Raw genomic sequence first — 26488 nt, 5'->3', positions numbered from 1 at the left:
CAGGGCGGGGCGGCGCGGCACCCGGAAGTGGCCGTTCTATGCCGGCGGTACCACAGAGGAGCCGTGGCGGGGCGAGGAGGCGGCTGAGCCGGCTCCGGTGGCTGCCGGCGGCGAGGCCGGGGCCTACGGGAGGGACGGCGCGGCGGGGCGCGGAGCCCCGCGGGGGACGGCGGCAGCGCCATGGCGGCTGAGGGGAAGGTGACGGGGCAGAGCCAGGAGCAGTTCCTGCTGCTGGCCAAGGCGGCCCGCGGCGCCGCCCTCGCCAGCCTCATCCACCAGGTGCTGGAGGCCCCGGGTATCTACGTGTTCGGGGAGCTGCTGGACATGCCCGCCGTGCGGGAGGTGAGCGCGGCCCGCCCGGCCCCGCGGCGCCCCCCGGCCGGGAGGCCTGGCGGAGGGCAGCGGGGCCTGACGGTGTGTCCCCGCAGCTGGCCGACAGCGAGTTCTCCCCCGTGTTCCGCCTCCTGACCATCTTCGCCTACGGCACCTACGCGGACTACCTGGGTGAGGCGGGGCCCGGGCCCTTCCCCCCGCACGACGCGGCCCCGCCGGTGCCCCCGCTGCGGGCCGGGCCTGGGGCCGCGGGCGGTGGCGGGCTGCCCCCGTGCCAGCCGCGGCAGCGCCGAGAGCCCGTGGCACAGGCGGGCGAGGGGCGAGGGGCCGGGTGCGGACGGCCGCTGTGGCCGGCCGGGCTGCAGAAATGAGGCAGGAGACAGCCCGGGGGTGGGTTGAGGCCGGGGGGGAGGCTGCTCTGAAAGGGACATTTGAGCAGAGAGTTAACGGGGATAGCTTGGCGAGACAAGCATCGCTTGGGGATTGGCGTGCAGGTGCTTTAAGGAACAGGGATGGTGTAGGTGCACCGATGCGGGGCTGGGAAATGGAAAATGAGGCATAAATTCTTACAGCCGGTTCTTTCCCCTGACAACAGCTGAAGCAGCAAACCTCCCTCCCTTGACAGAGGCTCAGAAGAACAAACTGAGGCACCTGTCGGTCGTCACTCTGGCTGCCAAGATCAAGGTAGTGCCCCTGTTTTCCTCCCTGGCATACTCCTTTCGCTGGGGTTGCCTGATGCTAGTTACCCTCCTGTTTCCACAGTGCATCCCCTACTCCGTGCTGCTGGAGCAGTTACAGCTGAAGAATGTTCGGCAACTGGAGGACCTCGTGATTGAGGCGGTGTACGCAGATGTGCTGCGAGGGAGCTTGGATCAGCGGAACCAGCGCCTGGAGGTGGATTACAGCATTGGGAGGGACATCCGGAGGGAGGAGCTAAGCACCATCACCCGCACATTGCAGGAGTGGTGAGGAGGAAGCCCCCGATACTAACACCCAAAAAAGGTTGCAGGAGTGGCTGGTGGCTTCCCCAGATCCTCTGTGTGTCGCTGGGGGTAGTGTTGTGAGGTGGCTTTCTTGATCCCCTTTCCCATACTCCAACGGAAAGTAATTTTCCAAAAATAGTTTTCCACATTCTCCTGTTTGTTGCTGGAGCAGGGATGAGACTGCAGCAACCTTTGCACAGTCCTGGCTGCTGGCTGGAGGCTTCCTGAGCATATATCTGTAGTTCCTAACCTAATGTCACTGTATTTGTCCCCCTCCCAGGTAATAACGTTGCTGCGTTATTACATTGAACTGCTCCTGTGTCTTTCCTGCCTTGTGTAGCTGTCGCCTTCTGGTCCTCCTGGCCTCTAGAGTTGAAATCTGTCATCGTTCACATTTCATTCTGTGCTCTGTAAATTACCTGGCCTTCAGTTCTGCGTCTTCTCTCCAGGTGCCACGGCTGCGAGGTTGTCTTGTCAGGCATTGAAGAACAGGTTAGCCGGGCCAACCAACATAAAGAGCAACAGCTTGCACTTAAGCAGCAGATAGAGAGCGAGGTGAGTGGGCCGAGGAGGAGGCAGCTGGTGCCCCTTACTTTAAAGCGACTAGAAACAGTGCCCCACAGTTGGTACGGTCTTTGCTCGAGTAAGGCATTACCTTTTTCCTAGGCCAGACCCCGCAGGGGGTTGTGCCTGCAGAAGAGCCCTAAATCAGCTTAATGCTGCTCTGTAGTGCCGGGGTCTGGACAGCTGTTGGCTCTTTTGTTTGACCTGAGCTTGCAGCTCTTAACTCCAAGGCTCGCTTTAAAAAAAACCAGCCAAGCAATGAAACAAACTTAAAAATCCAACCAAACCAAGCTAAAAACCTTGGGAAATTCCTTGCTTCTTGCTTTTCCACTGTTGCAGGTGGCAAACCTGAAGAAGACAATAAAAGTGACGACAGCAGCCGCTGCAGCAGCCACATCCCAAGACCCAGAACAGCACCTAACAGAGCTCAGGGAGCCGGCCCCTGGCACCAACCAGCGCCAGGCGAGCAAGAAAACTTCCAAAGCCAAAGGGTGAGGAATGGGGGCAAACGGACAGAGCCGTGCTGTGGGTGTGTGCAGGAGGTGCACTGAGGGGAGCTCTCTGTTTCGGAGCGGTGAGGGTGCTGACCCTGCACAAGGGTTGGTCAGAGATGCAGCCCCGCCTGAGCTTTTCTCCTGCCGTGTTGAGGGGAAATCTTTGTGGCCCTTGATCTGAAGCAGAGTTCATAAGCCTTCCTTCTGTTCTCTAGCAAAGAACAGCTGCTCTTCCTTGTGTGCGTTTAGAAAAGAAAGTTGGAGATCAGCTTGAGTTTCCACTCTAATTTTTTCTTCCTTTTTTTTTTTTTTCTTCACCTCTCTCTACAGGCTCCGGGGCAGCGCGAAGATTTGGTCTAAATCAAACTAGTTGGATCTCCCTTCACATCTGGGAGGGTGAGAGGAGGAGATTTAGGGGATGGAGGGGTAGCAAGGGTCCCAAGTGTGATGCTTCTGAGCTCTTCTCTGAGATCCATCTTGCCAACTAATTCTCCTGCATGTTTCTTCTCTTTCCTACCTTTCTTACTAACTTTACAGACAGTGTCTCCCTCCTTTCCGTCCCAGCATTTCACACTCTTAAGCTTCCAGCTGTATGTGTTGCTGCTTCCCCTACCATTCAAGCCCCCATCGCCACGGCCGTGTGTTTTTCTCTCTCTCTCTCTGTCCCTGTCTTTTTGACAGGTCAATTTAAAGAGCCATAAAACTGTGTCCATCACCTCTGCGCCCACAGGGCGTCACAGAACCTTGGAAAGAGTGTGCTCAGCAATCATTTTGGCTCTATGTGACCCCTGGGATACTCTGCTCCAGGATGCAGCTGCCATCTTTGATTGTTTAATCTTTGTTTTACTAGGTGGGAGGGTAGATTTTGAAGGGATTATTTTAAAAATATATAAATATATTATAAATATATATAAACCAATAAAAATACAGATCTATGGACATATCTATACAAACTGGTGCTCCTGTGGTGGTGTCTCTTTTTCTCATATACAGATTCTGGATGTTCCAAAATAAGTCTTGATATTGAGAGCCTCTGTCCCATTTCTGGGTGAAATATCCTCAAAATACTCACTTTCCTTTCCAGAGGGTAGTGCCACAGTAGCTCTATGGGGACAAGAGTCCGCAAAGCAGGAATGAATCATAAATCTTATTTAAAGAGTTTCTTGTGTGATTGATTTTCATCTGGAACGTTCAAAAGAGTTTTTTTTCAGGTAATCTCAGAGGAAGGCACAGAGACTGAGGGAGAGGTGTGTGTCAGTACTATGTGCCCAGTGATTCTGGACAAAATGGAACGTGATGTGGGGACTTGTCTGACAGAGTTGAAAGTAACACAGTTGACGCCCGTCTGTGTGAGTTTTTGTAGTGTACGTGCTGCTGAAGCCATTCTTGGGTGATGAGGCAGAGTTGGCAGATGAGTCTGGTTGAAAAAAAGAAAAAAACAAACTTTTAATGAAATAGACTCCTGTTTGATGCCCAGAAAAAAACCCCATCAGATGCTGCAGGGGATGTATCCTCGAGATGGGCTTGAAGCAGAGTCAGAGGGATGCAAGAGTCGCACTGCTGTTCCACACGCGACAGTGTCCGCTGATGTAAATGTAAGTTGACGCTGTGACTCCTGCCCTGGCTCGGTTCTGCCCCTCTGTGCCAATGCTGAAATGGGATTCCCTGAGCCTGGGTTTCTGTGCCTGAGCAAACCGCTGAAAAGTTAATCCAACAAGGGAAAGCCGCGCTCTTTGTCTGCGTGGAGGCTGTTCCGATTCACTGGCCTGAGTGAGTGTTCTGCTGGGTCAGCTCCTCGTGCAGGCAGGCGAGAGCTGGAGCTGAGGCGCGTAGGTGGGAGCAAGCCTCGTTCAGGGGTGGGGAAGGGAGGGGAGACCGTGCGTGTTACGGTGGTAGCAATGTGCGATGCCACCTCAGTACTCAAACACCACAAAGTGCTGGTTTGTGCAGTATTGCTGTTGCACTCATTCTGGGCTGCTGTAACACAGCACTACCTTTCAGTGGGAGCTCTGTTGCCCAGACCCGTGAACGCATAAAAATTCCCAGCAGCTTCTTTCCCTGGGTGTAAGGTGACAGGGCAGGGCACACCAGCTGGCTGTCCTGGGGGGCTGCTGTCACCAGCTGGGGTCTCCAAGAGCTGGGGCAGCCCCATACCTTTCCCCCATTCTGTGCCCTGAGGCGTAAAGCCCCTTGGCTGTGGTCGTCGGGCACAGAAGTGCCAAGTAGGAGAGGCAGGACAAGCCCAGAGATGCAAATCTGGCTGCAGGGGCGCGTGGTGGGGCAGCTGCACCAGGGTCGTCCCAGCCCACCCGGAGGGCTCCGAACCCTCTGACTAATTCGCAGCACTGAGGAGACTACTTGACAGGTCCTGTTTTCCATAGGGGAGGGGTTGTGACAACGCTTCCAGCTTTTCTTTGAATTGCCTTGAGCCTTCCTCGGCATCACGTCACCACCTTCTGCTCCTCCCAGTGAGGAAAGTCGATGTGCTCTGCTCACTGCGTTTGCGACTGGGGGAAGCAAGAACGTCCACGTGCACCAGATTCCCGCTCCCTGGGGAGGGCAGCCCGGGACCCAGGTGCCAGCAGGGGAGGTGGGACCTGCTGAACGTCTGGCACCCCACACCCTTTGAAAGAGACGCTGCATGTGATGCGAAGGAGCGAGAAGAACGAGCTGGGGATGGAGCTGAGCAGCTGTACGAGGTGTGTGCCCGAGTTGCTGGCCGAGGTCCAGCAGGAGCTGGGCTGGAGCGGTGGCACCTGCGGGGAGAGCTGAAGTTAGCGATAGTGGAGGAGGAGCTCCGTGCCCCGCAGGGGTCTTGCTGAGCAGCCCAAACCAGCTCCTTGTCCCAAGTGTCTCCTCTCCAACCTCTTGGGCTTTGCTCTCTTTAACTGTGCTGTGGTTATTAGGTATGAAGGGTCTTTTTAAACACCCTGAATCCACAGTTTCAATCCAGGCTGCAGATCCCAGGAGCGGAGCTGGAAGCATCCCTGAGCCAGCACCGGGAGTCTGCGCTGGCCACATCTCACGCTCCCATGTGCGCGGCACTCGGCAAGGAGCGTCACCTGCGCTCCCTGCGCACGCTGCCATCAGCCTCGTGAGCACAACAACCCACGCACAGGTAACAGCAGCCGGAGCGTGGACCAGTGTGGGGTCCAGGGGGGCCTCGCCACGCTGACCCAAGGCTGTACTGGAGCCCCAGGCTTGGCCCCTCATGGCTAAATCGCAGCTGGTGCCCGTCTGCCTGCGCCCTTGTGCTGTGGCTGGTCCCCGCGCCGGGGCTCGGCTCCGCTCCCCGGTAGTGGCGCTTGCCAAGCGCAGCCGCAGCCCTGGCTCCCCCCGCCCGTTTCCCTACGTGCCCCTCTCGAGGCTGCTGGTGGTGTGGGTTTCAGAAGAGTTTGGGATTCAACGTATTTGATTGAGGCGTCTGCACAGCCCTGAAAGTCTTCCATTCTGTTTCCTTCTCAAAGGGAACACCTTTGCAGACCTCCACTAAGAGAAAGGAAGCAGAAGGCAGTGTACGAAATTACTCCAGACCTTTGAAATGACTGAAAAATAAATGAGAGGTGTGCAGTGCAGAATGGAAATATTGCTGCAAATTGCCTTTCTGGCTGGCAAACAAAGGGCAGGAGTGTAAGTTTCCCTTTGCCCTTCACCTGAAAACGGCGCTTTTTATTTTCCTGCTCACTTCAGCCGTGACTCTGAATTTCAGCCGGAGAAGATGTGAAGGCTAATTAATTGGTTAACATTTGTAAATCGCTTTGAAGGTGGCAAAAGTGAGATAAGTACTGAACATTATTATTGTAAGTTTTCATTTTAATTTTAAATGTCTTTGTGTTTGAACCCCGTTTTTTTCCCAAAGAAAAGACTGAGAAAACAGACCCTGAGTGGAGCAGGACAGAAGTTCCTGGACATGCGACACCCTAAGCCCTGGCAAGCGAGTGAGGTTTAGGGGATTGTAAGAGAGAGGATGTGGAGAGGCGTTAGTCCCAGCTTTAGGAGCAGGAGACCTGCCAGCCCTACCGCGGGAAGTGTAACGGCTCTTGTGCAATGATTCGTTGCAATCCCCTCTTTGGGTATTATACGAAGGCTTTCACGTCTGGATTCAGAAAAGGGAGGAGGCAGGATGGGACCTGAATGGCTCTGCCACCAATATCTGACTTTTGCGAGCTGCCTCCAGCCACCCTGTGCCAAGAGGTAACCATGGATTCTTATTAGGAATTGGCGTTAATGATGGTAATTCTTCTTACTGCATTACTGGGGGCACAATTTTTTCTTGGGAGCTTGCTGCTCCCCTTCCCAAAGGTGGCAGGGTGTCGGACACCGTGCTGCCAGCAGCCCACCACCAGCAGCGGTGCCCGTCTGTGCCCAGTGAGTGGGAAGAGGCGTAACGAGCACCCCGTGGGACCTGCCCGAGGTTCTCCCCAGCCTCCAGTGCTTTGTGCCGAGGGACCTTGGGATGTGGGGCTGGTCCTGGTGCTTACGACCCCGCAAAGGGAGGCAGCGTTTTGTTTAATGGGGTTGCTGAGGCCGCCCTCACCTCTGTTCCCCAAATGAGACATGATGGGGGGTGGGGAGTTGATTGGTTTTTGATGAACAAATGGGCTGGTGGGTATCAAAGTAGCTGTCAAACTGGGCCACCCTGGCCTGCTGCCTCCGTCCTCCTGTGGGGCCCTGGTGCCAGCTGAGGAGCAGGTGATGCTCATCCCATGGGGATGCTGCAGAGGTCACGGTGAGGCCGGCTGGCTTGTGTTTGCAGGTCTACAGGATGCTCACACGGCAGCATGGTCCCCCAGAGCGTCAGGTGGGGACGCTTTGCCTCCGCACCAGCGTGCCCGTGGGTCAGCTCCTCTCTGAAGGCTTTGTGTGGAAAGTGGGTGCCTGTCAGGCTGGTGTGCTGGGTGAACTGGCGCAGGCCAGGGGGTGTCCCGCTCTGCCGCCGCCTGGAAAGGGCTCCCTGGCAGCGGCAGCCCCGAGGGCTGTGCCTGCCTCCTGCCACGGCCGGACCAGCCGCTGGGCTGAGGGCCTGGCTCTGCAGGACTACAGCCAGAGCAAGGCAGAGGAGTTGGAGGAATCCCACTGGCCATGTTAGCAGCTGCAAATGCATCGCTTGGATCTCTGACATCCTTTTTTTCTCCTTTTTATGCCCCAGAGCAGCTGCTCAGTTTTGATCTGCGGCCCCTTTCCCTCTTTGCCGGCCTCTCCACCGGTGTCTGCCTGTGTTCCCACCTGCAGGGCTCCTCTTTCCTCATCTTTTTGCCTGGTACTAGTCACCGCTTAGCTGCAATACCCAGAAAAAAACACCTGCTTTCTCCACTGGTTCCTCAGCCACCCACCTTTTGGTTGTTTCTCTTTGGGGCTGCTGCAGTTTTCCGGGAACATCCCTGCCAGTGCAATGTGGAACTGGGCTGGTTTTTTGTCTGCCGCCTCTGCTGGTGGCCAGGCTCTGCCGCTGCCAGGGAAAGGAGCTCCTCTGCGAAAAATCTTTGTGCAATATGCAATTATACTTGTTGTTGTGATGAAGTCTATAGATACTGAAACGTCAGACGGCCTCAAGAGCCGTGACCCTTTTGTGGGTAACGAGAACATCCAGAATCACTGTAGCACTTGTGCGTTTACTAAAAGCAACTCTGCACCCTCCTGCTTTGAGGCACAAGTGAAGTCTCAGCCCCTTTGGCTCAAGAGAAGGTGTTTCTGGGGAGGCTTTTTCCCTGTCTCCTGCAGGTTTCCCTGCATCTGCCTGAGAAGCATTTAGCACTGGCTTCGGGATGCAGGAAGATGGATGATGTGCTTGGCGGGAGCAGAAGTGAGGAGGAGGATGCTCCTGGGGTGAGTGTGATCTCTTACTGGTACCATCTCATAATTCCTTGCAAAAGCTTCTCAAGTGCCACCCAAGAACTGGTTGATTTTATTGTCCCCACTAGTCCCCTTGGCAGGCTGCCCCAGAACCCGACTGCTGCAGTGATTAGGAAGTTTTTCTAATTTCCAGCTGAAATGAATTCACAGCCAGTTTGTATTCCCTCGTGCCAGCGCGGCTCCAGCTGAAGCTGTTCTTCCTCCCTGGAGTTTATTTCCCTGCAGTATGGACTGCGGGTTGCTTAACCACCCCAACCGGCCCCGCATGCGTTCAGTTCTCTGCAGCCGGTCAGCCCTCGGGCCAGCACGCTCCTACCCGCCTCAAATTCGGCTCTCTTGGCTGCGAATGTGCGTGGTCTCTTGCACGGGTGAAAGGGCTGGTTGGCACCTCGTGCAGCAGCAGAAGGGCATCGCTTGCTCCAGCTGCCCGACACCCCTGCCAGCGCCCGCCTCCCCCAGTGCCCAGCAGCTCCTTGCAGTGGTTACATGAGGTGCTGGTGATCCTGGCTCCGTTGTCTTGGGTGCTGCTTATGAAGATGCTCCTGTTCACAGCTAAGAAAGTCTTGATTTTTGCTCCTGTGTGCCTCCCCCCTTGTGCTTCATGCTACTGACTTTAGTCCCTGTGCCGTTACTGATGCCTTCAAGCCCACCTGTGCCCTCCTGTGTGATACCCCCATGCAATTTGGCAGTGGCCCTGGGTTTTATTTACTCACGTACTTATTTTGTTGCAATCTTTGTTCTCCTTTTCCCTTATTAGAAAGGGATGGCTGTGACGAGGCTAGTACCTCTGCTTCCTACCTCTGATGGTTCCGGCGCCTGCAGCTGGAGGCAGGTAATGTTTATTCCACACCCCTCCTTTTGTATCTCCTTCCCCCCCCGCCCCCCCTGAAGTTTGTAGTTTGTGTTAAGTGCCCTCAGAATTTATAAACCCAGCCGGACAAAACCGTCGGGTGTGAGAGCTGCGGAAGCGGTAATCACCTGAGTGGTGTTTCCCCGTGGGGGCATTTTTTGAAGTAGTGTCTTTAAAACAGAAAATTTCTAGGAGGAAAAAACCAGCTACATTAAAGACGGGGCTGAAAAGTAGTATCAAGCCTTCATTATTTATTTTTTTAGAGTGTTTTGGAAAGCAGAAAAATGTTGCAAAACCAAACAAGTGATTTTAACCTGGCCCCTGCAGCGAGGTCTGTTTTAAATCCTGTTGTTCTCCCAAGGCCGGTGCCGGTGCTGTGGGAGCAGCACTTACTGCAGGACCTTACACCTCCCCGCCACCCGTGCGTGGCTCCCCAACGAGCTGCCGTGCCTACACACACTGTGGTCCTGCGTGCTCCGCAGCCCCCAGCACCCCCCCCTCCGCTCTCCTCCGCGGGTCACAGGTTTGTCCAGCCCAAAGGGACCGGTACAACCGTGTCACCTGGCTGCTCATGTGGCCAAGAGCCACCGCAGCCCATCCCTGTGCCCACTGGCCAGCGTCTCCTCGGGCACCCACCCAGGGTTGGCGCAGGGTGAGCTGGAGCCTCCCAGTGGGTGCTGGGGGGCTCTCGGAGGCGCCACTGGGGTGCCCTTCCATGGCCAGCAGTGGCGGGTTTCCTGCGGGGCTGGAGAGCTGTCTGCCTCCACGCTGGAGCGGGTTCAGGCACGCTGTTGTCCTGCGGGGCCGGTCAGTGGTCCCAGGCTTCATGTGGCACCTGTCGCCCCTTCCTTCTGTGCTGGGGCTGCAGCCCCCCGGGCAGGGGCAGGGGGCTGGGAACTGCCCAGAGGAAAAGGCTGGGGGGTCTGGTTAACGGCCGGCTGGACATGAGCCTCCAGTGTGCCCAGGTGGCCAAGGCCAACAGCACCCTGGCTTGTGTCAGAGACGGTGTGGCCAGCAGGACCGGGGCAGTGACCGTCCCCCTGCACTCTGCACTGGTGGGACTGTACACCTCAAATCCTGTGTTCAGTTTGGGCCCCCTAGGGCAGGGGGGACACTGAGGGGCTGGAGCGTGTCCAGAGCTGGGGAGGGGGCTGGGGAAGGGGGCTGGGGCACAAGGCTATTGCAGGGCAGCTGGGGGGGGTCAGCCTGGAGGGGAGGGGGCTCGGGGCAGACCTGATTGCTCCCTACAGCTGCCTGGCAGGGGGCTGCAGCCAGGGGGGTCGGTCTCTGCTCCCAGGGAACAAGTGACAGGACAAGATGAAAGGGCCTCAAGCTGCGCCAGGGGAGGGTTAGGTGGGGGAGCAGGAAAAATTTCTTCACCAAAGGTGGTCAAGCACTGGGACAGGCTGCCCAGGGAGGTGGCAGAGTCACCATCCCTGGAGGCATTGAAAAGACGTGCAGGTGCGGTGCTCAGGGACGTGGTTCGGTGGTGGCCTTGGCAGTGCTGGGTTATCAGTTGGATCAATGATCTTAAAGGTCTTTTCCAACCCATGTGATTCTGTGATTCTAACCTTTAGTGTCCTTTTTAATGTCACATATCCAGATTTCACACAATGGGTTCACTACTGTGCTATAGGGGAGCAGCTTTACCTCCCTGTTTGGGGAGTGCAGACTGACGCATCCAGGCGTAACCTGCATCCGCAAAGAATTATGCAAGTACCATTCACCTGGTTATCTCCCAATCCCCTAATTCTTTCCGGAGTCCCTCCAGAGTTTCCAGAAAACTATTCTCCATCTTGAAAGAGCAGAGACTACGTTCATGCTCCTGGATGAACATCCTGCTGCTTTCCGTGCAGCCCAAACTGCTCACTGTTTGTGAATAAACCCCACACCGAGTCTGGGGCTGCTCCGCACATCTCATCTTCTTCCCTTGTTTATCACTTTCATCATTCCTTGGGTCCTCTGAAAGCTTCATCAGCACCGGTGCAGTATCTTCTCTCAGATCATTAATCAAGTTACTAATGAGCATTAGTTTCTAGTATACAGCTAGGAATAATTTCATATTCTGGGGTCTCTTGTTCTCCTCATTACTTGAAATCTGTCAGTGAACGAAAATTTACAGTATCATCCCTTTTGTTGTTTTAATACTTATTTATGTATTGTAAATCAGAGCAGACTCCTGGGTGGCTCAGACACCTCGCGCTACTGTAACCTTTAACTTTATGGTGCTGTAGTGCCTTTGTTAACCCAACCCATGACTTCATCAGAAAATATTACGGCTGTTGGACAAGAACAATTTAAAGAAAGTGAGACTGGGAACATTATAAAAACTGATATACAGTATTTTTAAAAAATGTAATGCATTTTCCATCTCTACCTTGACTTAATGTCAGTTTCCCTGGTTTACAGCTGTGGATACCATCTCATTTACTGTTTGCAAACTTCCCTAGGCTCGCTGCGTTTCCCTGTGGCTCTGCAACGCTCAAAGCAGCGCAGTGAAAGGCGCAGAGCTTCAGGGCTGCCAACAAAACCCTTCAGGACCAAGTTCCCACCAGCTTTAATGGCTTATTTTCATGATACATTTTCAAATACAGAAAACTGAACATATAAAACAAATCCCCTGACATTTCTATTCTATTCATGCGTAGCTAACACACTCTGATCCCAGGTTATGTCATCCATCTCTCTACCAGTGTTTCCAGCCACTCTCCACCGCATTCTGCCCCCCTTGCCCCAATCTGAGCAGGGCAGAGCCCCTCTGTCACACTCCAGGTGCCCCGCTTGCTCCTTGGGAGGATGCTGAAGTACCAGTGACCCGCGCTGCTTTGCTGCTGCAGTGGTCCTGTTTGAGGGTAATGGCTGTGGGAGAAGGAAGGAGAAGGGATTTTGCCTCTGTCAGGTGGGTGAGTTGGATACGCACTGCTTGACTTTCATGTTGGGAACGTCCAACCTGTTCTTACTCCATCCTGCTGGCAGAGGGTCACAGACACCTCGAGTGCAAGAGACTCATCCCAGGCCTTCCCCTTGCCCCAAACTGCTTTTAGCAGGAAACCTTTGCACCTGAGATGTAACTAGTAGGAAAAACTGAGGCAGACGCAGGTGTGGTCTGGATGCCGAAGCAAGGTGGTGTAACAGAGGTGGGCTTTCTGACTGTGCTGGTCTTCTTGTTCCCAGGCTGCTCACTTTGAGCGGCGCCACACATGCCCCCGGGCACCTGCTAATAGCAACTTACAGCTCCTCGCCACTTGTCTGGAGCAGTAAATCACAGGTTGCACACACGTACCTGTTTGTTGCCTCCGTGCAATTCTCTGCGTGCTCCTCCATGGGATAACCTACATCAGCAAGCGAATTCTCATCAAACTGGGGTGTCAGCGAAAGAGAGAGCCCCAAGCACGACTTGCAGTCACTTGTCAAAAAACACCAGCAGCAGCGCTTCTTGCTCCCACTGGGGTACGGCTCTGCCCTCCTTGCCTTCACATACTCCTCCAGAGCCCCTCAAGCCACTGACTGAAAAGCACCATCGTGCCCGGGTTAGTGCCAGCCTGGAGTGGCTGAGGTGGCTTCTTCAGCAGAACCTGGGGCAGCAGGTGAAGAACAGCCGCCTGGGACTGGAGCAGTCAAAGGAGGTTCCTTCCGTTCCTTGGGGGAAAAAAACCTCCTGCTTTTCGAAGTCAGAGGTTAACGTACCGTGGTAGGCTCGGGACAGGCTCCCCATACACTTCTCGTACTTACTTTTTTGGTTTGCGATCTCTGAAAGTCCCTGCTGGGCTCCTGCCTCTGCTTCCCAGACTTAACACAAGGTCCTTCTCGAACTGAACCTCTTCTGCCTCTCCCCAGACCACCAGAGCCATGCCACGCCGGAGAAGGCCGACGCCTTGGAACGGCTGCGCAGCAGCCGGGCAAATCCCACCCCGTCAGAGCGGAGGAGCACCAAGGGTCCCAGGTCTGCTAGCACAGCAGCACCCAACGGGGCGCAGAGGCTGAACGCAGGAACACAGACTAGGGACTGGGTCAAGGGTAGGCATTCCATGCCCAAAGAGGAAGGGATCCTCACAACTTGAAGGTCCACGTTAATCCCCCCGCCCCGTGCCCATCTCCCTGCCCTTTCCCACACATTGCCTTAAAGATTGCCCAGGACTTGGCTGCTGGGTACCACCATCTCACCGCTGAGCACCTTCCTGAGCTCAGCCGGTTCGTTGCTGGGATCAAACCATCGGGCCCCACACCTCGTGCCAGCTCAACACTGCCACGGAGACGAGGGCTGCTCTCGCTCCAGTTCCTCCTCCTGAAGTCTGGCAGCCCCAAGATGGCTTGTCTTCCATGACGCCTCTCCCAAGCCCTGCTTTGTTCTGTGTCACTCCTCCTTCGGCCTCGCTTAGTTCTGCGTCGCTCTTCCTTCACCCTCGCTCTCCTCAGGGCCTGCCTCGACTGGCATTTGCCGAAGCTCAGCCCGCTCCCAGGGCAGCCAGCCCAGCCCCCTCCGATCCACCTCACCCTCTCAGCCCAGGTGTGTCCCTTCGCGCTGCCGGAGACCTCACACCTGCACCCGCGCTGAGCTGGCTCCCCAAGGCCAGGGCGCTGGTGGGGGGCTGCTACGGGACAAGGTGGCGCAGGGGAACGTGGATGGAGCCCGCCCGCAGCCCAGGCCCTACCAGGGGCACAGCACATGCCGCTGCCCCAAGCTTCTGGGGGCTGCATTCTGCATCCCTCTTTCAGGGCAAGACAGATCTCAGCGAGGCGTCTGTCCCGCTGCTAGCGCCCTACTTACAACCCGGGGGTGTGCAGCAAGGTCCCGGCACACCGCTTCCAAGGGCGAGTCACGCTTCCATTTCCCACCTTCCCTCCCAAATGAGTTAACAGCAAGGTTTACTTAAGGGTGCATGCTGGAGCGGGAAACTGGCCCAAGAACCTTGGAGATCTTCCCTAGTCCTGTATTGCTAACGTCGCTCAAGTTTCACCTAATAGCAAAGAAGTTAAGAAAAGGTAATTTGTAACGTCAGCCGCAGTCGCAGAGAAATAATGAGATAATGAAAACATTCCCGGGCCGTGCAGAATCCCAGGGGCCCACTGGAGGGCTGCACAGCTCACCAGGCAGCAAGAAAGACCAACCCATCTCCCCTGCGTGCACAGCAGAACTACAGCAATTAAAGGGTATATTTTGCAAAGGGTGGGTTCTCGGGCCATCTTTCACCATTTCCGTGTGGAGCATCGTCTCACTTCGTAACTACAGGGGAAGGCCATAAGGCTATTTTCTGTACTAAAATAAAGCCTTACAATTTAACACCATGTTTTCCCTCAGCAACTTCCCAAGGATACAAAAAATGTTTACTTAATTGCACAGCAGGTACAATTAGGTCAGCTGAAGGTAAAGACGGATCCAACGATTCTTTACAGTTTGTTTCTTTATTCAGTAAACATCTAGTTACAAGTTTCACAAATTAAAAAAGTGGGGGAGCTGATTGAAGAGGGGTCGGGGAGGGGGCCCACAGGCTGATCCAGCTTTTGCTCAGCTCCTCCCTTCTCTAACGCACACATCCTTCTGCTTCGCCACAGCTGCACCAAGGAGCAGGAGGGGAATCGAAGCCTCTGTCCCGGTGAGGGGACCGACACAAGGTTCCAGCAGAATTCCCTCATATTTCTTTCACAGGGGACTAAACACAAACATCAGAACCAGCCCAACCCAGCACAGAAAGAGTGGGAAGGATGGAAGAGGCAAGGTGGCAGCTCCTCATGCCCACCACTACTGGCAGAAAGAACAGAACCAAAGGAGAGCAGAAAGGGAATGGGCAATTAATGCGTTCCTTGCACATCATGAGATTCCCCATGCCCCACTGCAGCACCCAAATGGGGCAAAAAAGAGCAATGCAGAAGATTAGTTGCTTTGTTTCAATTCTTAAGTGGGAGGGAGGTTAATACTAAATTTGAGGAGGGTCCAAGTAGTGTTTTGAAGGGGCTTCAGAGTTTCAACTGTCTGTACCTGGGAGGAAGGGAAACAGAGAACATAAAAAGAGAGTAAGCAGTGGCTAGAAAGCAGCGCAGAAGACAGATAAACGTGTTTAAATCTGATGTAAAAAAAAAATGGGGGGAAAAGTCCCTTTTTAAGCACTAGAACACATCCTAAGTGAACCCTATTCAAAACACAGCAGACACCAGCACTTACTTGGATTTCAGACTGGATTGACAGCAAAAGGTCTCTTAAGTTCTATACAGTGACAGCACACTCTACAGATTGTGATCCTACATCGTTTCATACCATTTCAACCATCAGTTAGGGCTGACACCACACTTTCTTTGTTGATGACAAAGCTAACTTCAACAGCTTCCACCTTCCCGGCTGGAACAGTATTTTCTCAAAATTTGCATCTTCCCCTGCTCTCTAGACTAAATGGGAAAACCCATTTCCAACCAACACATCAAAATAAGGCAAGACTGGGGCAATGAAAGAAAGTAATCCTGTGGCTAAGAGGCAACTGCACAGCAGAAGACGAGGTAAAGAGCTTGTTAAGACTTACAAGAGTGTGTAGGTAGATTTGGGGGTGGCCACGCTGCACCCCCCACCAGGTCTGCTCTGAGTTCACCAGTCATACCGACGGGACTGTCTAGAGGGAGAATCCTCAGGGCCCTGGATCGCAAGGCGAGTCCCTTCAGCCCGACGGCCGCCGCTGCCTTCGTGACGCCGGTATTCCAGCCCCCGCTGCGGCCGGAACCGGGACGTCTCTCGCCTCCACTCGTCATCGAATGCGGCTGCATCACCTGTGTCAGGAAAGAACAAGCTCAGATGGGGAGGAGGTGGGGAAGCGGCGCCTGGTTTTGCTGGGAGGAGGACAAGGGCGCTACTCACTTTCATCCATGTTGATGTAGTCCTGCCTCTCCTCCTGGTCACCCGTGCGATGGTTCCGGGACCGCTGCATGATGTGGGCCCGCTCCCTGATGTGGTGTCCAATTGACATTTGTTCCAAGCCGCTGTCAGAGTCCCTTACAGTCCGCCTGGTCTCGCGGATCTGAGGGCAGATTCCCATGTAGGATCAACGTTTCAATTCATTCTCCCAGCCCCGCAAGACACTCTGACTCTTGCCCACGGTAAATTGCACTGCCACCACTCCCAGCATGTCAGACACCAACATAATGAAGAGGGGAAAAATGGATTCCCCCACTCCCAGTGCTTCCCATCCCCTCCCAGTGGCCCTCAGCATGGTTCAGTGAGTCACAGCGTGCTCCTCGAACTGCAAGTGACTGCAAAGCAGCAGTGCTGTGGGTGGCCGGCACTGAGCCACCAAGCGAAGTCTATCCACCCACAGCAAACCCAGCAGCCTCGCGCTGGGAAGGCACACTGCAGCCTCCTCCTTACCCCGCCAGGTGCTGAACGCATCTCTGAGGTCTCCTGATACACTTTGGGTCCATCACCCAGGTTGGAATAGGAGATGACAGTTGAGGAGGTAAATGTCTGGCAGTTAGCACCACTTGTCATATGCTCCTGCAAGAAGAAATGGGGAATGGTATAAAGAAGGAAAGGGAGGGAAGAAGAGATGGCAGTTAATTCTCCCTCCCTACAGTGAAGCAGGAAGAAATTACAATAGGAGGAATATAATCCCCGTGGGTCCATCTTTCTGGAGAATCCATCTTCCTGTTAAATTAATGCTTGTTTCTCGCTAAGCAAGCCTACCCCCACACTTCCTTCCTCACCCACCTCCCCTCCCTGCTCTCAGAGGGTACGCCTCAGGAGCGAGGTCTCAATCACCGATTCCTGGTCACGGAGCAAGGCTGACAGCAGCTTGAGCACAGCCCACAGCAAAGCGGCGCAGTAAGATGGAGACAGAGGGGACAATGGCAGGAGCACTCCTCTCAATACAGACTGGTTTACGGGAGGGTTCTTACCATGTTTCCAATCATGTCGTTCATCATCCCAAACATATCTATAAAGCCACCTGCCTGATAAAAAGAAAAAGAGAACACAAGAATAGTCAGTTTGGAAAGATACAGGAGGAAAGAACAAAAAACTGTCTGCAAGGGACAAAAACCTGCTGCCTAGGAAGAAAAACCTTGCTATTTTCCCTTTCTTTCAGTAGTGCAGAATCCCCTGCCCCAAACAGACAGGATTTGGGGTTGTTGTTCTCTGCATTCTCTCAGGTTGGGTTGCTCAAGTGTTCTGGCTCTTCAGATCTCTGGATATGGCGAAGGTTGTTCTTTTAGTTTGGGTCTGACTCCCAATGCACTGGGGCTTGCGAGTTGAGGCGCTCAGCAAAGCTAAGAGAAGAAATCTCAGATGTGCACTAACAGTGATCTAAACCATAAGACAGTCATCCTTCAAGCACGTTTTCACCTCATCACTGTCAACTCTTAATTTAAACTGCAAGGAAGTTTCCATTGATTGTGTTCTTTCTAACATAATTACAAGTTTTCTTATTTTCCCTACAAACACCCGACTTTTTAATCCTGTAAACCTAAAGGCTACAGCAATATACTGGGCCAGCAGGTCTCACAGGTTAATTGTGCAATGTGTAAACAAAATTACTATGTCCATTTAAACTTGCTGATTTTTTTGTTTCCTTGAGTAGCTTCTTGTTCTCGTTTCCAGCAGAGCAGTGCTCACACACAATGTTATCCTTTGAAGTCTATCTGTTTGTACTCTTATTAATCCTTCTCTGAGCTACGATAATTCCAGGACGCGTAGTCTCTTTCACCAAGGCAATCCTGCAGAGCAAGGCAGCTAAAGTTGCTGGATCTGGAATAACCTATTTCCACTGCATTATTTTAGTAGTTGACGGAGATCAGCACACTCCAAGCACGGCGTTCTCACATACACACAGCCATTCTCATTCCAGTCCTGTTCAGTTGAAGCATTCAGCTGGCTTCTCCATCCGCCACCCCTGGCAAAGGAGGTTCAATAATCACCTCTGCCTACTGATGGCCAAGTCTTATCCTCACGTCACAGTTCCTCTATTACCTCCAAACAGATCCACTGCTTCTTTTCAGACATATGAGGTTATTAAAAGACTATCTGCTCTTCCTGAGTATTAACTGTCCCAATTCCTATGAAATATTGTGCTGTGACAGCTTTAGGGGTCTTCTCTGGTCAATGTGCAAATGCAACCTCCCCATATAAACAGTTAGAATCTCTCCTCCAAAACAGCTCACAGCCTAGATTAAAACATTAGAGGGGAAACAAGGGGAAGGCCTGAAGTCATACAGCAACTCAATGAGGTCCAAGAGAAACCAGCTGCCTCCAGTTTCGGTTCAATACCCTCTCCTGTACTGCATATAAATCCAGAGCTGGTTCTAGTCTCTTCACACCCTCCCACCCTCACTACCCCTTAGGATAGATGGTCTTGCTCACAGATGGCTACATTTTAGCACTGGTTGCACGCACTGCTGATGAATCTCAGCGTGGAGCCACTACTTGGAAAGCCTCTGATCTGACGGAGAAAAACAGAGAACTTACCATGCCGAGCATCCCAAAGGGTGAAACAGCTCCTGCCTGCCAGGACAACAGAAAAACAGAACAGAGAATGACCTTCCAACAACCAGACACCAAGATCCTCCTCAGAACACCCTCATACTTCTCAGAAACAGAACTGGGAACACTCAGGCCCGACAGACAGATGAAGGAACTGCCCCGCAGACCCATGGCAGTTCAAACCAGATCGCCTCTAGCAAACCAGACAGAAGGCAATGCTCATAAGTTTCCCCCAGTTATGTTGATTTAACTCCTTGAGAAATCGCACTTATTTCTTCCCTTCCCCCCATTCAACCCAGAACACAGTTGCGTTCCATGTATTAATGCACGCAAAGTAAAGAAAAGGACAAGCAAACCCACTGTTTTATTAGAGATTAATTCTGCACCCACCAAGCGTGCGAGGGCAAGGGATGCGCCATGCCAGTAACGGCAGCAGACAGGAGCTAACAAGGCAGTTCAAGCTAACAAACGCTGTCCTGTACTCAGCGCCTCACTTACCTGCATCCTACGGCCAGCCTGGCGAGCCCCAGGCGCGGTCCCATCAGTGATGCCAAGGAGCGGGCCGAACCCGAAACTTCCAGAAAGCATGCGGTTCATGTGCTGCCGGTGGATGGCAAAAGGGTCCCTTTCGGAAAGATCAGGAGAACAATGGTGAGGAAGGGATGACAGAAGACAAAGCCCCACATAACCCACCTGTTCTGACTTTGAGTGTCTCTTACATAACCGTACATTCTTTTTCAAGCTGAAAATCCAGAATCCCAAGAACTCACTGTTGCTTATGGTGATCCTTGGGGCTGGAAGGGACCTCTGAATCCCATCTTATTTCTTGCAATAGAAGATATTCTACCACAGAATTCCTCTCAGGCACTAACCGGTATCTATTTAGACAGTTTGGTGTTCTGCTCCCACTAACGCTTTAGGGCCAAGCATGGCTGAGGCACTCCACAACCTCACCGCCCTAACAAATGAAAGCCACTTCTCAGATCCACAGCCCAGGTACCACCCTTTCATACTCATTTCCTCTTGTGCCATCAAACCCCTTTACATTAACAGCTCTGCTAAACAATCAAACCCTTCTAGAAGAGCAGTTCTTTGTTTTGCAGGGAGGTGCATGAAGACTCTCCCAGCTGCAAATAGAGGTCTGCACTTAATGGGACCAGAGAGCATGTGATCCCAGATACCATCCTCTCACCCCTCCACACACACATTGCCCTGGTTTCAGCTGGGATAGAGTTGTTTTTCTTCTCAGTAGCTGGTGCAGTGCTGTGTTTTGGATTTGGTGCAAGAATAATGCTAATAGCACGTGGATGGTTTTAGTTGTTGCTGGGTAATGTTTATACTAAGTCAAGGTCTTTTCAGTTTCTCAGGGAAGAGGCCTGGAGGGGCACAAGAAATTGGGAGGGGACACAGTCAGGACAGCTGACCCCAACTGGGCAAAGGGATATTCCTCACCACATGATGTCATGCTCAGTATATAAACTGGAGGAAGAAGGAGGAAGGGGGTGACATTTGAATGATGCCATTTGTCCTCCCAACCGTTAAACGTGATGCAGCCCTGCTGTCCTGGCGACGGCTGAGCACCTGCCTGACAAAGGGAAGTGGTGAATGAATTCCTTGTTTTGCTTTGCTTGTGCATGCGGCTTTTGCTTTACCTGTTAAACTGTCTTTATCTCAGCCCACAAGTTTTCCCACTTTTACTCTTCTGATTCTTTCCCCCATCCTGACACACGCGAAGTGAGCAAGCAGCTGTGCAGTGCTTAGCTGCTGGCCGGGGTTAAACCGTGACACACACGCAGACACACACACAGACACACACACTCAAATCCAAGACTGAAACCTCCAGAGAGGACCGTATGGCCTGACACCCTGTGACAACCCTCTGCCCCAAGTAATCTTCACCTGCTATTTTGCTACATGTTATGTGTACGCCTGCTAAGAGCTTGAGACCACATGCAGCTTTTGCAGAGTTGAGGGAAAGGTAACAGTAACTGGGGTCCCTAACTGGTTTTCCTTCCTTTCTTTTCCTTCTTTTGCAACCTCCACTTTGAGGGCTGTACACATTCACACATGGTGGGGGAGCAAGGAAGGGAAAAAAGAAGAATAAGGACAAACTGTAAGCGAATACAGTAGATGCAGTAAAAAAAAAAAAAATCAAGGAAATACCACAGCATTACTCTGCACATCTTAAGAGTCTGTGCTTACCCTTCTTGAGCATGAATAACCTCAGCTGCCTAGAATACCCCTGAGATCACAAAAGCACCTACTACAAACCAATACTTTTCTGTCTCTACTGGAAATGCATCCCATAATAAAGGCCAGACTCATACCTGCCACATCAATGAGAGCAGTCATTCTGTGACTAACTGGGGCCTCAAGGTCTCCTCTCCTGCTAATCTGTTTAGAGCTGGTCAAATTCCTGCTTATTACCAATTTTATAAGCAAAAACCAGACTTTATTCTTCCACATAAATTAATTCCACCAAGTTTCTAGCAGCGCCATGCTTATTAACATAATCAAATTCTCAAGGTATTACTGTCTATTCCTCATCCGCTTTGGCAAGAACTGCCAACTTAGTTTTGCTGCCAAAACTTATCAATAGCATCCAATTTCTGGACTGTGGCCAGAATCAAAGATGTTCAGTACAAGGAATCCCATCGTGACCTTTGTTAGGTTCCAAAACTCCTATTTCAAAAGTTCTTGTTGTCTTCTCTTTACTTAGCTCCTTACAACTTGACAACTCCTTTAGCAGTCTTCTCCAGCTCCAGTAACGATTTCCTGTGCTGAACAGCAACAAGCACCGGAGGGAACAGCTGATTTTACCTGTCTGAACTGAAATCCTACTTTGCGTAAGAAAAAACCCCAAATCCTTCCCCGCAGAAAAAGGTCAGGTACGCCAGCCCCCTCTTCCTCAGCCGGCTGCAAAGCCTTTCGGCCTACTTTACTTAATCACGCCTTCCTGCACGGCCAGGCTCCTCACTGCAGGAATCAGCCCAACGCGAACCAGGTTATTCCCTGCGCTGCCCGACCCCCCCCCCCCGTACGCTCCCCCGGCAGCCGCCGCGCTGCCCCCGCGGCCCAGGCGCCCCCGGCCAGCCCCGGGGGGGAAGGCCGGGCATACCGCCCCCCCCCCCCCCCGGCTCAGTGCCGCAGCCCCCCCCGGCGGACGCCCGGCCCGACTCACATGGCAAACATGGGGTCCTCCGGCTCGCCATCCCTCATCAGCCGGAACATGCTTCCCTCGGGCGGGGGCGGCCTCTGCGGGGGAGAGGGGGGTGAGCGCGGGCAGCGGCCCCGTTCCGGGCAGGTGACGGCCGCCCCAGGCCGCGCCCCCCTCCCCGCCGCCGCGGCCCTCCCGCCGCCGGGCCGCGCCCCCGCCCGCCCTGCCCCGCCCCGTGCCCTGCCTGCCGGCGCGCCGGTGGGTGCCGAGCGGCGGGCGCTGCCCCTCCGGTTCCGCGGCAGCAGCACGGCGGGACGCTCACGCCTCCGCGGCCATCGCGGCCCGGTACCGCGCTCGCCCTGCACCCCGCCCGCCCCAGCCGGCTCGCCCCGCGCATGCGCCCCGCGCGCGGCTGGGGCGCCGCCCCTCGCCGGCGTCACCCTGTAGCCCGGCCGGGGCCGCTCAGCACAGCGCCCCCTGGCGGCAGCCGCTCCCCGCCGCGCCGCGGGTGGCCGGAGACTGCCACCCTCGCAGCCCCCGGAGCTCAAGGACCGGCCCGCAGCCCCGGGGGCCGCCACCCCCGCAGCCCAGGGACCGGCCCGCAGCCCCGGGGGCCGCCACCCCCGCAGCCCAGGAACCGGCCCGCAGCCCCAGGGGCCGCCCCGTACAGAACGCCCCGGGAGGGGGCCCGGCCCCGGCCCGGCCGCTGCAAACGCGCCGCACTCACAGGGGCCGCTGTTCCCCGGGCAGAGGTGGTGCCCGATAGGCACCGGGGGTGCTGCTGGCCTCGGTAAACCGGAGGTGAGAGGGAGCGGGGCACCGGCCAGGGGACAGGTACCGCAGCGATGGAGGTTGCCACCTGGCAGCTCGCAGTAGCCACAACCCAGCGGTCCGAGCTCGCAGCCGTGCTTGGGCCACTGTGGTGACAGCACCCGGCCCAGGCATCCTGCGCGGTGCCAGCGCATCGGGCGTACCGACAGATTGCCCATACCGAGAGCACCGGCAGCATTTGCACCTGGGTGCTCGGCCTGGCAGGAACGGGGAGGGTGTGCCATCAGTCAGCTGCGGGTTGCCGCTGGACCCCGGGCAGCTGCACAGGTACTCGGTGTGCAGGGGAACCCCCACAAATCCGTGGGTGACAGCCTGTGTCACCGTCCCTGGGGAGCGCTGGCTGCCTCCCGCTACCGCCGGCTCTGCTGGATGGACAGCGGGCTGGGGACTGGACACACTTCCTTGGGGGGGCTGCTAACTGCTGTATCCTGCCCACTATGTGCGGGAGCCAGACCAAACCCCTACCAGAGGACTGGAAATAGGCAGGTTGCAAGATGCGGTTGAGAAATCAAACTCCTGGGTTGCGGCAGGAGCCATGTCCTTGGATTTTGGAGTCTGACCGAGGAAAATGACCTGGCAGCGCGGTTTACGCGGGGGGATGCACAGGGGATTTGGCAATGCTTCTTGCTACAGCAGGTCTCAAACCCGCACGGTGTCCAGAAAGGTGACTTCTCACCAGAGTCCCGTGCCTGCATGCACGCAGAAGGCACTTCAGGTGTCCCTGTGTCTAGTAAGTGCGTTTCACGGAGGCTGAAACTAACACCCACAACCTAGAAGCTGTGGAGAGCACAATGGTGCAGAACGGCGAGGTGGAGACATCCTACGGGCAGAGCATGGGTGCAGTGGTGACAGACCTCGGGCAGCACTCCTTCGGGAGTGCTGGAACACTCTCCTGCCACCAGCTTGGAGCTTCTCTGTGAGCACTGAAGTTCATACAGAGCCTCTGCTAACGCTGCCTCAGCCTCCCTGCCACTGCTTTTGCAACCCTGAATCATCCCTCAGACACCTCTGGTCTGGAAAGCCTTTCCTGTCCAGTATGTTTTCCTTTTGCTTTCAGGCTCTCCTGGTGTTTGATTAGTGTGTGGCAGCTGACCTCGCGTGGCAGGACTCAAAGGCAGGTAAAGAGGTTCTTGGGCAATAAAATAAGTATCTCTCTCTTTTTTTTTCTTCTTCTTTTTTTTTGTTTTCTTTTTTTTTCCTCAGAGCTGGGATAAAACAACTGGCTGTCCCCCAGATACCAGTGATCCTCCCACTCCTGGAATGTCCTAGAGATGATAGGACTCCCTCAGTTTTTCCCATATGCTAAGTCAGGCATTGCTGCCTTCCAAACAAGAGGGACAGGGAAGGAACAGAATGGAGTCTGGAACAAGTACTGCTTTGCAGATCCTTTTTCTGTCCCTAATGCTGCTCCTCTGCAAGTGGCCGGTGACACAAAGGGCTGTGTTGCTGAGACTGGGGGCTGAGGCTGTGGGGCTCATGGGGTATTTCTGTAGCCTCGCAGGCAGTCCTTATGCTTGGTGAACCTGTGTTACCCAAGACTACGTTCCCAGTGGTACTACCAGTTCAGCAAATCTTGAGGGAATCCAGCTTGCAAAGAATCGCGCTGGTGGCAAGTGCTGGGTGAGACCCTGGAAGGAGGAATTGGAAATGCAACCTTTTTCTGGAACGTGGACAAGCCCACAGTTCTGAGGAATGCAGACACTGTGTTACTGCGCTATTTGTAGGACAGAGGTTTCTGTATAGTGCTTGGCACGTTGTGTCTAACGCGCACTGAGGGGATGGCCATTTTCTGGGTTAGAATAACGAAGCACGTGGGGGTGCGAGGGAAAAGCAAGACTCCCATCTTGCTCCAGTTACATTCTCTATACTCAGGTTGCTTCTGTATTCGTCATGAATAAAAGCCATTAACTACATCTCTCTGTTTCCTTCCTTTCCTTTTTTTAAGCTGCCCAAGTTGTGCTGGAGGCGGTGGAAGATGGGGGGGAAGGGGAGGAAGAAGGAGCTCAGCAGGCAGCCGGGAGAAGGCAAGTGAAGGGCAAAATGGAAGAAGGATGAATGGTACTGCTGCCCTCAACTCCACCTTCTCCCGCCTACTGCCGGCTGCTGCCAGGCAGCCTCCCCCCAGCATCCCCATTGCGCTTCGTGTGCGGTCAGCCAAAGGGGCAGCCACAGCGGAAGCATTTTAAAAGTAAACTGAGCATCACGTGATGAAGGTAAACAAACAGTACACTGAAAAATCATGCCTTGTTACCTGCTGCTTCCAGGGACTGATCATTTTGGCCAGGAAGACAGAAACAGCTTCTTAATGCGTCCAAATGTTCCAGGGCCCCTGTGGACGCCTGTAAGACAAAGAAATCCTCGTTAACAGAAGTCAGAGCTACCCACTGCCATTTCCTCATTGGTTCCCTTCGTCTGTGCCTTTTACATAATCCTCACCCAACAACTAACTCTGACCTCAGATGAAGGGCACCCTGCGTGAAGGACAGCTCTGATTTGATCCTCAAACGTAACAATTTGTATTTGGGATGCTAGAGCCAGCTTGTGGTGGCTGCAGCTTGCACTGCGCAGCAGCAATTACTTTCAGATTATTTTGCTTGTGTTAAGAATGTGTCTGTCGCACTGTGAGTGAGAACCACGACCTCCATCTGTGCTGTGTTAGCAAAGAGAGGTTCACAGAAATCATGACTGAAAATCTCCCTCCTCTTTCCAATCTTCTCACAGGCTGTGTCACCCCTCGTCACTCCCTTCTACTCCTCTTGCTTCCTCTTGCCATGTTACCTACCCTGCTTCCCAGCCCTCCGCAGTGCTTATTCAAATGTGTTGCCTCTCAGGAAGCCATTTCCCAATGCAAAGTTGGCTGGTGGTTGAATTCTTGGGTATTTCCTCTTGACTTCAGGATATACAGCATCATGAAAGAAGAACAAAACTAATTATCTGCCTGTATTTTTTAATGGATGCAGGACCAGAAGATGAATAGTGTGGATTAAATACATAAATGCATTCAAACATGTACCCTCCAACACACTGAGATTTTGCTAGTTTCACTGTAAGCGAAAGGAAAGAGAGCCCTCTGTGTCTGAATTTATGTAAATCTAAGAAACGTTAATGCAAATACACAACCTTCTGCTCTTTTGCTGTTCAGCAAAACAGTTTGGAAGAGTTTTGGAACCACTTACGAGTTAGTTCACCAAATAAAATTCTTGAAATACCCAGTATTGTGTTTTTCTTTTGCTCAGAGTTAGTTCAGCCTTCAACATAAATAAAAGCCCCCACATCCCCCAAGAGAACACAGTGACAAGTCTAGCAAGGTATTAAAACAAAAAGCATAAGCATCTGCTTCTAGGTGCATGCACCCTGCATATGCTACAAGCAGAAGACTACGTACCACACATGAAAGCCCAGACACACGTGCAAGCACGTGCTCACTTATGAAGACACACACCTGCAAGCTTAACACATGCCTCAGTAGAAAAGCACCATACGTTCTGTACTCACAAAAGTAAAACACATGTAACGGAGAGAAAATATCACCACTGTACACAAAGAGGTATGTACTGCATCTAAATACATGCATGCACCTGCATAAACACAAAGCACAAACAGGGTACAGCACAAAAACTGGCACTTATTGTACAGAGCAAACTGCATTCATATCAATGCCCAGGCTACAGACAGATGCGCACAGCATCTATCTTCCCAAAAAATGATGCATAATCTAACTTCTGCACCTCCCTCATACTGTCTAAGGACATAAGACTCCAAAAAGGATGGAATATATTCTGCTGAGTTGGCAAAGCCACTTCAGGCAAAGATTACAGAACATACCGAAAAGGGACTCGCATCTGCAGACCGTGCAGTAAGTACACTCGCATTTGCAACAAAAGGAAAAACACAGATGGGAGAAGAGCGCAGAGAAAAGTCACAAATTGATCCAGCAGATGAAATGCAGAGTAGCACAAATCAGAAGGA

General features: G+C 53.5%; 2 protein-coding genes across 14 annotated transcripts; one reads left to right on the top strand and one right to left on the bottom strand.

Annotated features, from left to right (window-relative positions):
- The first annotated feature begins 39 nt into the window (after window positions 1-39).
- On the top strand, window positions 40-15128 carry COPS7A (COP9 signalosome subunit 7A). Of its 11 annotated transcripts, none has more exons than XR_013928778.1 (9): window positions 40-342; window positions 429-504; window positions 929-1017; window positions 1096-1298; window positions 1766-1871; window positions 2220-2371; window positions 2705-2770; window positions 3586-3969; window positions 4844-15128. XR_013928778.1 is itself a non-coding variant. In XM_080391475.1 (8 exons), the coding sequence occupies exons 1-7, from the start codon at window positions 181-183 to the stop codon at window positions 2742-2744; spliced, it is 828 nt and encodes a 275-aa protein (XP_080247601.1). In that variant the 5' UTR covers window positions 40-180; the 3' UTR covers window positions 2745-2770; window positions 3586-15128. The 11 variants fall into 11 exon arrangements, 3 of the variants coding, with proteins under 3 accessions (XP_080247601.1, XP_080247600.1, XP_080247599.1); XR_013928779.1 differs by having other exon boundaries at window positions 4756-15128; XR_013928780.1 differs by having other exon boundaries at window positions 3586-5073; window positions 5328-15128.
- Window positions 14462-22094, bottom strand: MLF2 (myeloid leukemia factor 2). 3 transcript variants are annotated; one of them, XR_013928776.1, is made up of 10 exons: window positions 21933-22094; window positions 21713-21786; window positions 21259-21306; window positions 19030-19156; window positions 18517-18552; window positions 16953-17006; window positions 16426-16551; window positions 15919-16078; window positions 15590-15830; window positions 14462-15054 (listed from the first exon to the last, which is right to left on the bottom strand). XR_013928776.1 is itself a non-coding variant. In XM_080391468.1 (9 exons), the coding sequence occupies exons 1-9, from the start codon at window positions 22083-22085 to the stop codon at window positions 15652-15654; spliced, it is 957 nt and encodes a 318-aa protein (XP_080247594.1). In that variant the 5' UTR covers window positions 22086-22094; the 3' UTR covers window positions 14462-15651. The 3 variants fall into 3 exon arrangements, 1 of the variants encoding a protein (XP_080247594.1); XR_013928777.1 differs by lacking the exon at window positions 21259-21306; XM_080391468.1 differs by having other exon boundaries at window positions 14462-15830.
- Window positions 22095-26488: the final 4394 nt, after the last annotated feature.

Source organism: Falco punctatus (assembly GCF_963210335.1).
Source record: "Falco punctatus genome assembly, chromosome: 6".
In the NCBI taxonomy this organism is placed as follows: domain Eukaryota; kingdom Metazoa; phylum Chordata; class Aves; order Falconiformes; family Falconidae; genus Falco; species Falco punctatus.
Note: the sequence above shows the minus strand (reverse complement) of the source record. Positions and strands in the feature narration are given on the sequence as shown.